General features: G+C 42.1%; 1 protein-coding gene across 19 annotated transcripts in view; it reads right to left on the minus strand.

The window, feature by feature from the left end:
- Nucleotides 1-17,070, minus strand: part of LOC109906646 (muscleblind-like protein 2a) — a 73,717-nt gene that overhangs the window by 44,672 nt on the left and 11,975 nt on the right. For all 19 annotated transcript variants that reach the window (XM_031792295.1, XM_031792294.1, XM_031792286.1 and 16 more), the window contains exon 2: nucleotides 12,847-13,735. In XM_031792295.1, coding sequence (XP_031648155.1) covers nucleotides 12,847-13,020 — 174 coding nt within the window. In that variant the 5' untranslated portion in view covers nucleotides 13,021-13,735. The remainder of the gene's footprint in view (nucleotides 1-12,846; nucleotides 13,736-17,070) is intronic.

A 17,070-nucleotide genomic window follows, 5' to 3' on the forward strand; every position in this document is an offset into this window, starting at 1 on the left:
AGCATTGGACTAGTAACCGAAAGGTTGCAAGTTCAAATCCCCGAGCTGACAAGGTACAAAATCTGTCGTTCTGCCCTTGAACAGGCAGTTAACCCACTGTTCCTAGGCCGTCATTGAAAATAAGAATTTGTTCTTAACTGACTTGCCTAGTAAAATAAAGGTAAAAAAAAAATATATAAAAAAAAATCCAGTATCGCAATATTTTTTCCATGGCAAAAATGAAAACATGAAGCAGACAACTATTTGGTCCTATAAAAACCTGCTGTATGTAAAATATTGTGTGCTATAGTGTCATGTCTACTCCCGCTCCTCCCCTCCGGCGTTCAACATCGCCGGAATACTAACCACCGGCCCTAGGATCCAGCATTACGCACAACTGGCATCAATCATTACGTGCACCTGCATGTCCTTATGATAGTCACCTGGACTCCATTACCTTCCTGATTACCTCTCCTATATTGGTCAGTCCCTTTGGTTCTCTCCTTAGTCAGTATTGTTCCGGTGTTTATGAGTAGACACCACTGTTATGTTGTCTCTTTTCATGTTTTATTAAACATTTCACCTGCACCTGCTTCTCAGCATCTCCATTACATATAGCTTGAAAAACAAATAAATGTGACTCTGGATGACAGCATAAATGACAACATTTAGGGCTGTTTCCCAAAATAAGTTAAACATGCTTGTGTTTTGTTTCCTTGCCACGATACTAATGACTACTGCAATACTTGTATCATCCCAGCCCTAACAAAATCATGTATAAATAAAATATATATATTTTTTTTTATAAAAAGGAAAAGGCACAATTAAAATGTGCATTAGGCTCATTTCAGATCAATAAGTAATGACGATGGCTACGTCCCAAATGGCACCCTATTACCTATATAGTGCATTACTTTAGACCAGAACCCAATGAGCCCTGGTCAAAAGTTGTTTACTACATAGGGAATAGGGTGCCACGTAGGAAGCAGACAACGGCATAAAGGCCAAGCGTGTAGCAAGATTCCGGCCTGCCTGCCTTGCACTCACTGGATCTCCCCTTGGTCTGCTGCAGTGAATGTTTACCACATCCCACAGTGGATGGATGGTGCAATTAACAAGTGTGAGGGATACTGTAGAGGGATACATTCCACAGAAGAAATTCTTCAAGGAAAAAAGCATTTCTCAGAGAGTTTTATCAAAAGAAGAGAGAGAGAATGATTTAGAGCCAGTGTGGGAGAACTAGGTGAAGCCTCTGTCCTACAGATAGATTTTTTTTCTGCTCTGGCTCCCATTATTGGCTTGGTAGTAATACTGGGTCACTAACACCCTATGCTGAATCTTTGTATTACATCATGAAGGGGAAGAAATCAATACAAAATGACTATGCTTTAGTTCCCAATAACAGACTAAAGCAGCCAAAGCTTCAAACAGCCTAGACCAATTTTGCAGAGGTCAGAGCGGGGGCTGTGCTATATCAGTGGTCTGACCTATTCTCACAGCGTAATTTGTGTTTAGGAAGTCCATTCCAGGACTGTGGTTTCCAGCCCACAGAGACTGTCACTGGTCCCGCACTGCGCTATACTGCACTGTGGAGAGGAGCAGGCGGGCGGGCGGGCGCACACACACACGTCAGAACTGTGGCCCATTTAAGAGGGAAACACTGGGCAAATCAGCTGCAGCAACCATCTGCGCCAACTTAACCTTCGCCTCGTCCCATTAACTGTCTGTCTCGGGTCACAAGACAGTAGCAGGGAAGAATGACGTCACAGGGACCAAATTAAGTCTGGCGTGATTGAGTGTGTGTGTGTGTGGGGGGGGGGGGGGGGGGGGGGGGGGGTCAAGAGGCCTCTGTTAAGAGGGGATGCTGCCTGCGGGGGGATCATCAAAGCCTGGCCTCCTCCCCACCGGTTGCGCTAGACCTACCGTTAAAGCTCAGGTCAGCAGCCAGCGCTTCTTTGTTGCTGTGAATGACCCTGGGGGGGAATCACTAGCTTTACTATGCTTTGCTGCCTGGCATACATTCCCCCATCCATGCGTGTTTGCTCAGGCGAGGGTGTGGCCCAGTTTAGGGGATTACCCTGAGGAATGCATGTCCTCCCACCATCCCCTAGAAAAAAAGTTTGCAAGCTTATATATACACACACACACGTGAGAAGTCAAGACGAAGACGAAGTGAAGCATTCCTTCCTCGTACGCAAACGTAGCAAATAGGCGAGGTATGATTTTGATCTAAATTAAAAAACAAGATTTGAAAAGTGTGCCAAGTTAAATCCATGCTCCACTGCCCAGATCCTGTACTGAAGCATGAGGGAGTGGCTGCTGCACAGAGCTCAAAGATGTCAGGGGACGTTTTTGGTTGAATCCGAGTCAAGATCTTTGACAATTGGTTTAAATCTTGCACCAGGCTTCCTGCCTGACTGCACATGCTAAGATGTTCTTACAGGGGAGATAAAACAAAGGCATGTTCACACGGTGGAGCTATGTCAGTGACCCAAATGGCACCCTTTCCCAATATAGTGCACTATGTACTAGAGGTCGATCGATTATGATTTTTCAACGCCGATACCGATTATTGGAGGACCAAAAAAGCCGATACCGATTTAAAATCGGCCGATTTATATTTGTACCTTTTTTTGAAATATTATTTGTAATAATGACAATTGCAACAATTCTGAATTAACACTTATTTTAACTTAATATAATACATCAAAAAAATCAATTTAGCCTCAAGTAGATAATGAAACATGTTCAATTTGGTTTAAATAATGCAAAAACAAAGTGTCGGAGAAAAAAATAAAGTGCAATATGTGCTATGTAAGAAAGCTAACGTTTCAGTTCCTTGCTCAGAACATATGAAAGCTGGTGGTTCCTTTTAACGTGAGTTTTCAATATTCCCAGGTAATAAGTTTTAGGTTGAAGTTATTATAGGACTATTTCCCTCTATACCATTTGAATTTCATGAACCTTTGACTATTGGATGTTCTTATAGGCACTTTAGTATTGCCAGTGTAACAGTATTGCTTCCGTCCCTCTCCTCGCTCCTCCCTGGGATCGAACCAGCAACACAACGACAACAGCCACCACATCGAAGCAGCGTTACCCATGCAGAGCAAGGGGAACAACCACCCCAAGGCTCAGATCGAGTGAAGTTTGAAACGCTATTAGCGCACGCTAACTAGCCAGCCATTTCACTTCGGTTACACCAGCCTCATCTCGGGAGTTGATAGGCTTGAAGTCATAAACCGCGCAATGCTTGATGCACAACAAAGAGCTGCTGGCAAAAGGCACGAAAGTGCTGTTTGAATGAATGTTTCCACGCCTGCTTCTGCCTACCACCGCTCAGTCAGATACTTAGATACTTGTATGCTCAGTCAGATTATATGCAACACAGGACACGCTAGATAATATCTAGTAATATCATCAACCATGTGTAGTTAACTAGTGATTATGATTGATTGTTTTTTTATAAGATAAGTTTAATGCTAGCTTGCAACTTACCTTGGCTTACTGCATTTGCGTAACAGGCAGTCTCCTTGTGGAGTGCAACGAGAGAGAGGCAGGTCGTTATTTCGTTGGACTAGTTAACTGTAAGGTTGCAAGGTTGGATCCCCTGAGCTGACAAGGTGAAAATCGGTCTTTCTTCCCCTGAACGAGGCAGTTAACCCACCGTTCCTAGGCCGTCATTGAAAATAAGAATGTGTTCTTAACTGACTTGCCTAGTTATATAAAGATTAAATAAAGGTGTAAAAAGATATATATAATAATAGGCAAATTGGCACCCAAAACTACCGATTTCCGATTGTTATGAAAACTTGAAATCGGCACTAATTAATCGGCCATTCCGATTAATTGGTCGACCTCTACTATGTTGTCAATAGGGTGCCATTTGAGACTCAACCGATGTTTATCTGACATGAGGAAAACACAAACATAAAACAACAATTACTACTAGCGTAGCTAACCGCTTCTGTTTAAAACTCTGAAATCTGATAGGCTGAGGCAGCGTTGGAAAACAGGTTGGATGTAAACACTCAAGTCAGACATGGTGGTCACCGAGAAGTAGCGCTGATGGTGAAGATAACAGGCATGGAGGCGAGGGAGGAATAATCCAACACCTCACAACAACATTCCGCTGGCACTGTGAGAATAATGCGCAGTTTTGACTTTTAAAATCACAATTAATAAGAAAATATGGACAGGGGGGGCCTGATCATATATCAGCACCTCTACTCTGAGATACTTATTAAATTTGTCCCCTCGTCATTTTCATTCTAAGGAATCCCTTCTTGGTATTCAAACCCCTTGACTTATTCCACATTTTGTTGTGTTATAGCCTGACTTCAAATGGATTAAACAAAAAAAAAACATCTCACACATCTACACACAATACCCGATAACGACAAAGTGAAAACATGTTTAGAAATTTTAACACAATGTATTGAAAATGAAACACAGAAATATCTAATTTACATAAATTCTCTTAAAAAAAAAATGCCTCTTTGGCAGCGATTACAACTGTGAGTCTTTCTGGGTAAGTCTTGATAGCTTTCCAAACCTGGGTTGTGCAACATTTGCCCATTATTCTAATCAAAATTCTTCAAGCACTGTGAAATTGGTTGTTGATCATTGCTAGAGAACCATTTTCAGGTCTCGCCATATAGTTCCATGTAGATTTAAGTCAAAACTGTAACTTGGCCACTCAGGAACATTCACTATCTTCTTGGTAAGCAACTCCGGTGTACTGTAGATTTCGCCTTGTGTTAAGCAATTCCAGCGTCGATTTGGCTTTGAGTTTTAGGTTATTGTCCTGCTGAAAGGTGAATTGATCTCCCGGTGTCTGGTGGAAAGCAGACTAAACCAGGTTTTCCTGTAGGATTTTGACTGTGTTCGGCTCAATTCCATGTTTTATCCTGAAAATCTCCCCAGTCCTTAATGAATACAAGCATAACCATAACATGATGCAGCCACCACTATACTTGAAAATATGGAGAGTGGTACTCAGTAATCTGTTGTATTGGATTGGCCCCAAACACTTTGTATTCAGGACAAAAAAATGAATTGCTTTGCCACATTTTTTGCAGTATTACTATAGTGCCTTATTGCAAACAGGATGTATGTTTTGGATTATTTGTATTCTGTACAGGCTTCCTTCTTTTCACTCTGTCAATTAGGTTAGTATAATGACCTACAAACAAGCAAGATTTCTGGCTCTCACAGACCTGTAACTTCTTCTTTAAGAGGCTCCTCTGTCCTCCACTCGTTACCTGTATTAATGGCACCTGTCCACAACCTCAAACAGTCACACTCCAAACTCCACTATGGCCAAGACCAAAGAGCTGTCAAAGGACACCAGAAACAAAAAATTGTAGACCTGCACCAGGCTGGGAAGACTGAATCTGCAATAGGTAAGCAGCTTGGTTTGAAGAAATCAACTGCGGGAGAAATTATTAGGAAATGGAAGACATACAAGACCACTGATATACTCCCTCGATCTGGGGCTCCACGCAAGATCTCACCCAATGGGGTCAAAATGATCACAAGAACGGTGAGCAAAAATCCCAGAACCACACGGGGGGACCTAGTGAATGACCTGCAGAGAGCTGGGACCAAAGTAACAAAGCCTACCATCAGTAACACCCTACGCCGCCAGGGACTCAAATCCTGCAGTGCCAGAAGTGTCCCCCTGCTTAAGCCAGTACATGTCCAGGCCCGTCTGAAGTTTGCTAGAGAGCATTTGGATGATCCAGAAGAAGATTGGGAGAATTATATTTTGGTTTCATCTGACCATATGACACTTTTTGGTAAAAACTCAACTCGTCGTGTTTGGAGGACAAAGAATGCTGAGTTGCATCCAAAGAACACCATACCTACTGTGAAGCATGAGGTGGAAACATCATGCTTTGGGGCTGTTTTTCTGCGAAGGGACCAGGACGACTGATCCATGTTAAGGAAAGAATGAATAGGGCCATATATCGTGAGATTTTGAGTGAAAACCTCCTTCCATCAGCAAGGGCATTGAAGATGAAACATGGCTGGGTCTTTCAGCATGACAATGATCCCAAACACACCGCCCGGGCAACGAAGGAGTGGCTTCGTAAGAAGCATTTCAAGGTCCTGGAGTGGCCTAGCCAGTCTCCAGATCTCAACCCCATAGAAAATCTTTGGAGGGAGTTGAAAGTCCGTGTTGCCCAGCAACAGCCCCAAAACATCACTGCTCTAGAGGAGATCTGCATGGAGGAATGGGCCAAAATACCAGCAACAGTGTGTGAAAACCTTGTGAAAACATTTGACCTCTGTCATTGCCAACAAAGGGTATATAACAAAAGTATTGAGAAACTTTTGTCATTGACCAAATACTTATTTTCCATCATAATTTGCAAATAAATTCATTAAAAATCCTACAATGTGATTTTCTAGATTTTTTAAAATCATTTTATGTGTCATAGTTGAAGTGTACCTATGATGAAAATTACAGGCCTCATCTTTTTAAGTGGGAGAACTTGCACAATTGGTGGCTGACTAAATACTTTTTTGCCCCACTGTACATATATGTTCAATCTAACCCTGGAATGTAATGAAATTCCAAAGATCCTAAAATCAGCATTTGTCCTACCACTTAAAAAGGGGAGATCCAATTTTTAAAAATAATTATAGACCAATATCAAAGCTGTCACCCCTGGCGAAAATACTTGAAACCCTTGTGAGTGAACAGCTAAAATAGTTTTTAATTTACTAAATCTATTTTATCAATGTACCAAATCGGGCTTCAGGAAGATGCATAGCACAATTACAGCAGCAATGAAGGTTTTAAATGATATCACTGAAACCATTGACAAAAAACAGCACTGTGTCTCATTTTATATTGATCTCGCTAAGGCATTTGATACAGTTGATCATGCTATACTAAGGCAGAGATTGTCGAGTGAAGGTCTTCCAGAGCATGCAGTTGCATGGTTTGCTAACTATCTGTCTGATCAAACTCAGTGCACTCAATTTGATGGGCTTATGTCTGTTAAATTGTCTGTCTTTAATGGTGCGCCTCAAGGCTCTGCACTTGGTCCTCTCTTATTCACCATTTATATAAATGATTTAGACAAAAATGTCCAAAATGCGCAACTTCATTTTCATGCTAATGATACTGTTATTTACTGTTGTGCCTCATCTCTTACAAAAGCTATCCAGAACTTGTAAACTGCTTTTTATACTGTTCAACATACCCTGTGTCAATTGAAGCTTATCCTCAATACTGACAAAACTAAACTAATGGTCTTTTCTAAAGCAAGACATAGACCTCTGAACCTTTCACCTATTACTACCTGTCAGGGCAAGGAGATTGAGGTTGTAACCTCATAAATATCTTGGAATTTTAATTGATGACGGCCTCTTTTAAATTGCATATTCAACAACTTACAAAACAATTTAAGCTGAAATTGGGATTTTATTTTAGGAATAAGGCTGTTTTTTCATTTGAAGCCAGAAGGAGGCTAGTATCAGCTACATGACTATGGGGATATTTTATATATGAATGCTTCCGCTCAGTGTGTGAGATCAATTGACACCTTTTACCATGGCACTTTGAGATTTGGCTCAGTCACTGGTATACTTTTATTTACAAAGCCATTTTGGGGTTACTACCTTTTTATTTGGGCATGTTTACTGTTCAGAAATGTGGTGGGTACTCTCTTCGTTCGCTGGACTTTATCCTGCTAAATGTTCCAAATGTCCGAACTAAATTTGGTAAAAGGGCTTTTATGTACTCTGCGCCATCGTCTAGGAACGCCTTACAAAATACTTTTCAACTGGAAGAACTTGTCCCTATTGGTATTTTTAAATCACTGATGAATGATCTTGAGACTGACTCCCTGACTTGTCAATGTTTTTAATTTGCTGTTTTTGATTTTGTTATACTCTTGTGAATTCTATGGTTTTTACTAGGATTTTATTAGGATTCTTTCAATGTTTGAATATCCAGTTTGTAATCTACTGGGGAGCCAAAATGTCCCCAAAGGCAATGGACAAAAATAGTGTATTGCCACTGCTCAACGAGAATGGCCTACGCAGCTGCCGACACAGTTACACTGAAATCACTCCAGTATTCCTACCACCGGAGAAAGACGGAAACGTAAAAAAAACAACACAAGCAGAGGATTCTGACCGGGACAAAGATGTTAAGAGTGATAGGTATGTTTATAGCCGTGGAATGCGCCCATTCTTGGTGGTTGAGAAGAATAGGGAATTTCAGCACCTCGTAAAAGTGCTCAAGCCACCTTATGAACTTCGCCCTCTCGCACCCATTTCAGCCTACCCACCTCTATAAGGAAGCTTAAGCCGAAGTTGTAAATGAATTGGCCAATGCACCCTGTATTGCACTTACTACAGGTTTATGGACCTCCAGGGCTTAACAGGGCAGACACGCCCCCTTTATGAGTAACATATTGTAGCATAGGCCTATATAATGTCTGAGTGATGTTTACATATTGATGTCACACAGATATTGCACTTTATAATACTGTTGTTAATCGTGCGTTTTCATTTAAGAAAATCTAAAGTGTTGGTATTCCTGATGGTGCTCCCATCAGGCATGATATGACTCATGATCATATATGGAAATCAGGAATACCAACACTTTTCATTTTCTTAAATAAACAAAAACTACAGTAACGGTTGGCATTTTAAATGTTCCCGCTGTACCGAAACCAAATCATGGGTTTGGTAACTGTTATACCCCTAGACTTGTCAGTAACAGGCGGTACTCAACAACAGGCTATTCACTCACAGCCACCGTGACACAATCACATGACTCCGGCATTAGTGTTTTCATAGATAGCTTCTGTCCTTCAGTGCTGTCCCCCAATCCCTCCTCCTTCACGGTCATCGTTCCCTTGGACAGTAGTCTGACTGTTGCCAGGTTAGTTCAAAGCAAACCTGTAGCCTATGCCACAAAGCGTGAGAGGAGTAAGTGAGCCAATTTAGGCCAATTCTGAAATCAAAACCGGATAACCGTTATCACGAAGGTGGCTCACCTTTTAGCCAGGTAAATTGCTATGGCAACACATCATTCAGCTCTAACCTGCTCTGGGGGAAGGCTCACTCCAATTAATCCTGAATGTGTTTTAGCTCAAACCAAACCTAGTTTATAAACCCAGATTATTTTAAGGGACAGTTTTGCCTACAGTAATGATAACATATTGTGCTTTACACACAAAGTGTGTATGCGACACACAACTTCTGTCCATCAGGAGAGAAAAGTACCTGAAAGGACGCACGCAATCCACAAGACCGTATGAAATGTTGAGAGCAGCAAGACAAAGTCACAACGGCACGGTGAACATAAACGATGCCTGTGACAGAATTTCTCTTGCACTTCTTAAAAATGCAAAGCACACAGAGGTGGGAGAATGCAAAGCCTGTTGTTCAAACCTGCCTCTGCAGGTCAACCCTGCCAGCGTTTATCTGGGCTCTGCTGCCAGTGGCCTGACTGGCATCTGTCTCACTGCCCTGCCCCCGCCCCGTGGAACCTCTTGGTCGGGTGACTGTCATGCCTCTGGGAGTTTGGCGAGAAGGCTGAAAGGCCTGGCTGTTCTGTTCTCGTCTCGCCTTATGCCTCTATGCAGCAGAGTATCTCTACCTCACCTCTCTGAGGTTACGCCTTTGAGTGGATCCCTTCAGATCTCCCCGTGTCACGCCTCGCACTACAGACAGGCTAGATAACCTTGGTCACAGATGGGGTGGCGGAGGAGGATCCAGGCAGGCAGACATAATAGTAGACAGCTCGGACTCTGACATTGGCCTGGTGGTGATGTCTCAACAGGCTCCCGAGGCACATGAGGATATGCCTCGGAGGGACAGGTCAGCAGAACAGGGCTCCCCCAGATAACCACCAGAATAACACTGAGTTTACAATGAGGGTTAGGAGGACACACCGTTTCAACACAGCCTTGCAGTTAGTTCCTTCATATTTGACTCTGTGGCATCTCAGTATCTGTTTTACACTTTATATGAACAATAACATCGCATTTAAATGTCAGTGACAAATCAGACATTTCAATGCAGTTTGCGTCTCGACAGAACGTAGGCTAACACCCAGAGAACGGACATCAGGTCCTTACGCGGCACGATTACAAATCGATCCCAATTGGAGTCAGCTGTAAACCCATTAAGCTGTTGCAGGGTTTGACGGAGCCGGGCACCTGTAATAGACCGCCAGTCAATTGGCCGATTGCTCTGCAATAACTCACAGGGATTTACAAATAACAAGGGGGTTGCCAAGAAAACAGCTGATGTCCCCATAAATACAATGCCATTTTCAACAGCGTGTTGCCTCTAAATGACATAGAGCTGCCAATACTCATGTAGTTATAGAGTGGTTATTGGGTTTGGTTCTGAACTGAAGCAGGCAGAAATCCACACATGCCAAGGAGGTGGTGATCATTACAGATGATGACATACACAATTTGCAAATGAAAAGTATAGTATATTGGCCCTAAATCTTGCTGGACAGAGAGTTTGTATCATGTAGAACCTACATTAACCTTAACCCACATTCTTAAGGGGTCAGCGACAGCGGGAACAGCCCCAGAATAATAACAGACCCACAGTGAGTTCACAGTATTGGTATCATGTAAAAAGCGCATCTCACGCTTATGTGTGAAACTCCTCCTCTGCCTTTGACCCAAAGCATGACCTTGAAGATTGTGTTATAAACACCGCATAACCTTCTGGTTGGTGTCCCTTTAAAATTGCTGCAATAGCTCACACTTTCATCTAAAAAGCTAAGGCATTGTGACGTATGACTATTGTTCGGCAAGATACCTGCTCCAGTTTCTCTGGTCATTCATCATTGTCACTGGGTAGGTTTCCAAGGTTTATTGCAGCTACTGCTGCCGCTGTCTTAAAAAACAAGGGAGCCTGCACTCCCCCACCCCCACTGCAGTAGTTCGCTGTGTAATGTTATGTAAGGGGACCTGCTTTTAATATGAGGTTCTTGTCAGGTTCTTTCATCTTGAACTTTCTCAGGGATTTAGTTGTATTTGATTTTCTTATTGATTCCCTGTTGAATTATTGGATTACGAGGCACCATGATTGCAGTATCGGCCTAGGTCTTTTCAATGTCTAAAACAAAATGTTTCCACAGTGTAGAAAAAAATATGGATAAATAAACATGAAGCATAAATCCTTGAAACACTATCTGGATAGTGCCAAGTAGATGTTCAATAAGGGTCAACAACATTTCAACTAACTATCTACCAGCCCCAAAACTAATCCTAAAATTAACCCTTAACCTAGCCCTTACCCTAACTCTTATTCGAAACCAAACCATAACCCTTTCGTAACAGTCGCAAGCATTTGCTGATCAACAGATAGTGTGTTTATCGTATGACTATCATCTATATGGGACTATCCAAATAAAGTGACCATGCAGCATACTCTTGTAGTTTTATGCTATTGCTATTACAACAACTGCTTGCATAAGCTAAATAAAAACCATTCACCTTATTCAACATGTTGTTTTGTGTAACAGCTGACACAGTCTAGAAATAGAACCATCGGACACCTCTACACCGATCAGATGTTAGACACTAGTATAAAGGATGGACGTGGAATGGTAACAGAGCTAAACATATAACCCACAACTGGTGGCAGTGATCACAACAGAAGACCTCTGACATTTCGCACTATAGGTCAAGACTCTGGCATTGCGTGGAGAACACACTCTAATTTGAGCACCCCCCCTAGCATTGGAACAGCAAAATGTTAAAATCAGGTGTACTTACATGTTACTGTGGTATGAATGATCTATAGCACATGTTTATCCATTACCTGCTCCAGAATGAGTCCCCTTATATTACAAAGTTGTTACGTAATAGGCCAAGCTAATTTGCTTCGATTGAATATATAAAGATACCTTCACTTCTTTGGGACTGGGGGGCAGTATTGAGTAGCTTGGATGAATAAGGTGCCCAGAGTAAACTGCCTGCTACTCAGGCCCAGTTGCTAATATATGCATACGCCCTGCACTTTCACTGGCTGTTGTCGAGGTGGGACACTACCATCCCGAATATCCCAGAGAAGTTAACAGGCTGTTTTAAACTTACTATAATTAGGGAGTTGTTTAAAAATGATTAGGCCTACAGCATGACAGATCTATTAAAACCAGTGCTGTGCTTGCAGAGGTGCATAATATGCTACAACCCTAATCAAAAAGTATTTCAAAATTGCAAATAACAAAAACGTAGGTAGGTTGTTGTAACATTTAAACTTAAAATATGTTTATAATTTTCCACACTGCATGGATCACAGGTAGTTGAAAGCAGCTGTATGTTGCTATAACGGGCCTATAGGTTTACCCTTTGCATGGTGTTTTGTTGCATGTTTAGTTTTTTGTTTATTCATTGTCAAGCTTTAAAAAACTGAAGCCAGACTCCAACATTTTAGTAGCCTAGGACTGTGGCATGTGTCCATGCACTTTTTCTCCACTGCGCACTTTGGGAGCGTATCAAACTGTTGACTCACCACACTCACATGTGAATCCTTTATCTAATAATGTCATATTGGTTGACAAAAAGTTGTCTGTAGTACAGCAATTGCCTGGTTCTGACAACACGCTTAAATTGGTCAGTACCATTAAGGAGAACAGTTGGGGATGCTGCAAATGTTTAGTGATGATATGCTACAGCACACTGGCTGGCTCATGGGTAGGTGTGTGTGTGTGTGGGTCTCTGGGAGGAGGAGTGTGTGGCAATGCACCGCCTTTGGCGCACAGAACGGGCCTGACAGAAATGTGTCATGGGTCAGATCCTGCCTTGTGTTTGACACATGTGCTTTAGAATAAATACTTCCCCTTTATCTGTGCTCTGCATTCCTTACCTTTAGCGAGTCAAAGCAGGCAATCACCCTTCCGTTCTCCACCTGACAGCTTTTGGGCGGGTGCGCAAATTTGCATTCCTCGTCACTCCGCGAACATGTCCCCCTCTGGAACTGTCGGCACACCTCCAGCGTCAGCCATTTTGTGTCTCGCATCGAAGCAATATTTAAAGCCATAGCAATGCCGGGGTGGGGTAAAGCTAGCCACTTGTTTAAGGAGAGGCTATACTCTAATGGCTCTTCAGTGTGCTAAAAAAACGACTAAAAGTGTAGCGAAAAAAGTTGTGTGGGTCAGTGAAAGTCGTTTGCCCTTGCGGACTTCAGAGCAGCAGAGTTGGTGGACTTGCAACCTGGATGTGGGCGTAGCTTGGGAGATGGCGGCTATCAGAGAAGCTGTCAATCAAGAGACGTCGCTCGTCAATCAGTTAGTCCCAGGTGCAGGCCACTGACAGGTCAACGGGGGCATGCTCAGAGGCAGGGTGGACTGACGGACCGTCCAAATGTGGTGGTAGTGGGAAGAAAGGGGGAGGGGGTGGGGAAGATAATTGAAACTGGTGCTATTTCTAGGGTGATGGCACTGCTTGGGCGAGAATATAAATTTGTGCAGACGGTGGGTTGGGTATTGACTAAACTTCTCCGAATGGGTCAGTCAGCACTCTGTTTTGGCAGAGAGTCCAGCCAGTTCCCCCAACCGCTGCAGTTAAATATTTCTGCTTGGGTTTCTGAGGCAGCGCAGCGACAGAGCCAGATAAAGATGAGTTGGTAGGGCAGGGGCTGAGGTTGAGCTATCTTCTGTCACAGTGAGGGAGGGAATGTTGCATGCTTGGTGGAGGTGACGTGCAGGCAGGCAGCTCAAGTAGGGATGTCTGACAAGGCACTTTCTGTCGACGATCTGTGTGTGAGAGAGAGAGGGGTTATTTTCAGAGGAGTAGTTAAACAACTGCCTGAGGCATTAATGCAGTCTTTTTATTTTTATTTTAAGCTAAAACAGTTCATGAAATAAAGTGGAAACTTATTGCTGGGGACAGCATTATTTCCCCAAATCAATTAGTGGACAATCAATTAGAAAACTCTAGAATAAAATGGCAATAAATCCACTGTTGACAAGATAAAGCTGTAAATGTTCTTTAACAATACAGACCCATAGGCAAAAGTATTCAGAGATATTTCTGCCTTTGTACTGCTTGGGCAGGCCGCTAAAAATGTTTCTATTTCATAACATTTTTGGGATGGAAAAACGCTTTCAGTGGAAACTTAAATGACTAAAACCAGACATAAAAGTAAGCTATGTAGAAAATAATAGAACATTCAAAAAACTATTAATTTAGAAATATTATACATTGTTATTATGAGAAAGTAAAATAACAGCATCAGCCATAGCAAAATGCATAGAATTGCAGGAAACTGGCTTTAAAAATCATAACAATATATATTTCAACTCGATGAAGAAATTTTTAGAACTGCAGAAAATTTGCTTGAAAATTCCAACATTTCTATACACCGCCAAGGGGAAAATGTAAAACAAAATGTCACGCAGACAGGCTGCCAATATAATCCATTGTCAAGAATTCGGTCAAGCCCTCCAAATTGGAACAAGCTTAAGCTATAAGAACATTTTATTATGTCAATTTCATGGCCTATTCTGTCCTGTCCTAACTTTAACTAGTAGACTTTACCAGTAGTGGAAAAAATATCCAATTGTCATACTTGAGTAAAAGTAAAGATACCTTCGTCGAAAATGACTCAAGTAAATGTTTTAAAAAGTCAGCCAGAAAAATACTGCTTGAGTAAAAGTATTTGGTTTTAAATATACTTAAGTAACAAAAGTATGAATAATTTAAAATTGCTTATAATAACAAAATCAGATGGCACAATTTACACTCCAACGCACAGACATTTACAAACGACGCATGTGTTTAGTGAGTCCTACCGATCAGAGGCAGTAGGGATGACCAGGGATGTTCTCTTGATAAGTGAGTGAATTGGACCACTTTCCTGTCCTGCTAAGCATTGAAAATGTAACAAGTACATCGTTTTCTTTCGGAATCTAGTGAAGTCAAAAATATAAAATGGTAAAGTACAGATACCTAAAAAAAACGACCACCACTGGACTTGACCCCCAAAACTTAAGCCTGTGCCCTAGAAATGTAGTGCCAAAGCCAAACATTGAGAAATGTTATAACAGTGTTTAGCCTATCATATTAAGAATAGGAGAATAATATGGCTGTCGAAAACACATTGATATACAGATGACTGGCGCCCTGTTTTTAGTGGTGTGAGTGTGAGTGCGAGAGAGTGAGTGTGAGAGTCTGCGTGCGCCCTTGTTTGTGTGTGGCTAGGTAGGAGGAGGCTGGCTTGAAGTGTTGTGTAAGCCAACAGAGGGCAGTTGCGAGGTTATTCAGCTGCCACTTGGTCTGAGTTCCCGATCATTACTTTGCGTCATTGTGCGCCAACTCGCCCGGCGCAGCCATCAGGCGTGTTGAATACAAAGCAGAGCGGAGAATGGCAACGACCCCTGTGCAATGAGACAGCAAGAGTGCAGTAAGCCAAGCCAGTGCGGGACAGGAGGGACAAAGCCCCTGGGGTCCACTCACCCTGTCGAGTAATGCCGTGACGAGAGCCGCTAGCTAATAGAAAACGTGCAGCGCAGCAGTATTCCGGGAAGCCATCCAACAGGCAGAGCAAGAGAGACCGAGACAGATGCATGTGCCAGACACGATTACGCCACTGCCTGGGTACCTAGAGTGCCTCAACACCCATCAGACAAGACCAGTCAAATTAGACGTCAGATCATTGATACGGCCAGTGGATTTTCAATTCACAGAGAGAGAATAGGAGTCTCGCGCCTCTCGCTCTGCATCTGTTTTCAGGCAATGTCCTCCGGCTACTCGGGTTGGGGAGGGGGAAAAGGACTTGATAGATCAAATGTAAAAAGGGGCCTAGCCTTTAGCTTGCTTTTTGAATCCATTACAAACTGACTACCGTGCAGGGAGCCTCTTTCCCTTAGAACATCTGGAAATACTTTCTGGTGATAACTGGGAGAAGGAAGTGGGGGTAGGGCAGGCGAACAAGGGAGGGAGGGTTGTAAAAAGCTGCAGCTGCTGTTTAGAATTCTCTTCACTGTTTCATATCCCACAGATCCCTCCATTCAAAGACATGGGACAAAATAAGTACAACAACACTAGCATAGTGAGCATACTGCACTCCACAATGAACAAGAGACATTGGTCGGACTCCATACAAACAAATAGACCTATGTACAAATCATAGTCAAAATTTTGAGGGAGTAGATTTAGTGGTCATGAAAGAATACGAGTCCAGGCAGTAAAAGCCATGGCAGTAGTCTACTGTAAGATAGACCGCCTATCTTTGATCGCTTGGCTCGATATCATGGGCAGTTGTCACATTCAGGTCTGCTTAAATATAAAGTTAGAATAAAAATCCATATCTACAACTATAACCATGCAACAAGCTGCTGGTGCTAAGTTAAAGTAGGCCTAACCATTATCAGCCATGATGCTCCATTTCTGGACCTGGAAACCAACATATAGGCATACTTTATGGGCGAATTTACAATATTATAGTCACATTCTCATTAAACAATCTTTAGAAATGAATGGTAAATAATGTATGGTGTAATTTGAGTCACTTATTGTAAGCAAAAAAATATATGTTTCGAAACACTTCTACATTCATGTGGATGCTACCATGATTTACAGCTAATCCTGAATGAATCGTGAATAATGATGAGTGTGGAAGTTAGACACAAATATCATACCCGCCCAAAATATGCTAACCTCTCCTGTTATTTTAATGGCAAGAGGTTAGCATGTCTTGGGGGTATGATATTTGTGCATCTGTTACTTTCTTATCTAGTTTAGAAACATATTCTACACTTATTTACAATAAAAGGTGACTCCAAAATGACACAATATATACCATTCATTTCAATTGGGCACAAAATAATCTACAACAACCAAATCAAACAGCAAATGCATCCAACCAATTTGTAGAGTCACAAGCTTGATATAGTCATTAGGAACGCTAGGAACATGGGACCAAAAACAAACCTTTTACTACTTTAATACACAGACAAATTTCTCCCAATACTTTTGGTCCCCTTAAAAATGGGGAGACTGAACAAAAAGTGCTGTAATTGCTCAACGTTTCACTCAATATCGATTAAAATTAGGGCGGACTTCATTTAGTCGTTTCTAATTTAGGGTA

Source organism: Oncorhynchus kisutch, linkage group LG16, assembly GCF_002021735.2.
Source record: "Oncorhynchus kisutch isolate 150728-3 linkage group LG16, Okis_V2, whole genome shotgun sequence".
In the NCBI taxonomy this organism is placed as follows: domain Eukaryota; kingdom Metazoa; phylum Chordata; class Actinopteri; order Salmoniformes; family Salmonidae; genus Oncorhynchus; species Oncorhynchus kisutch.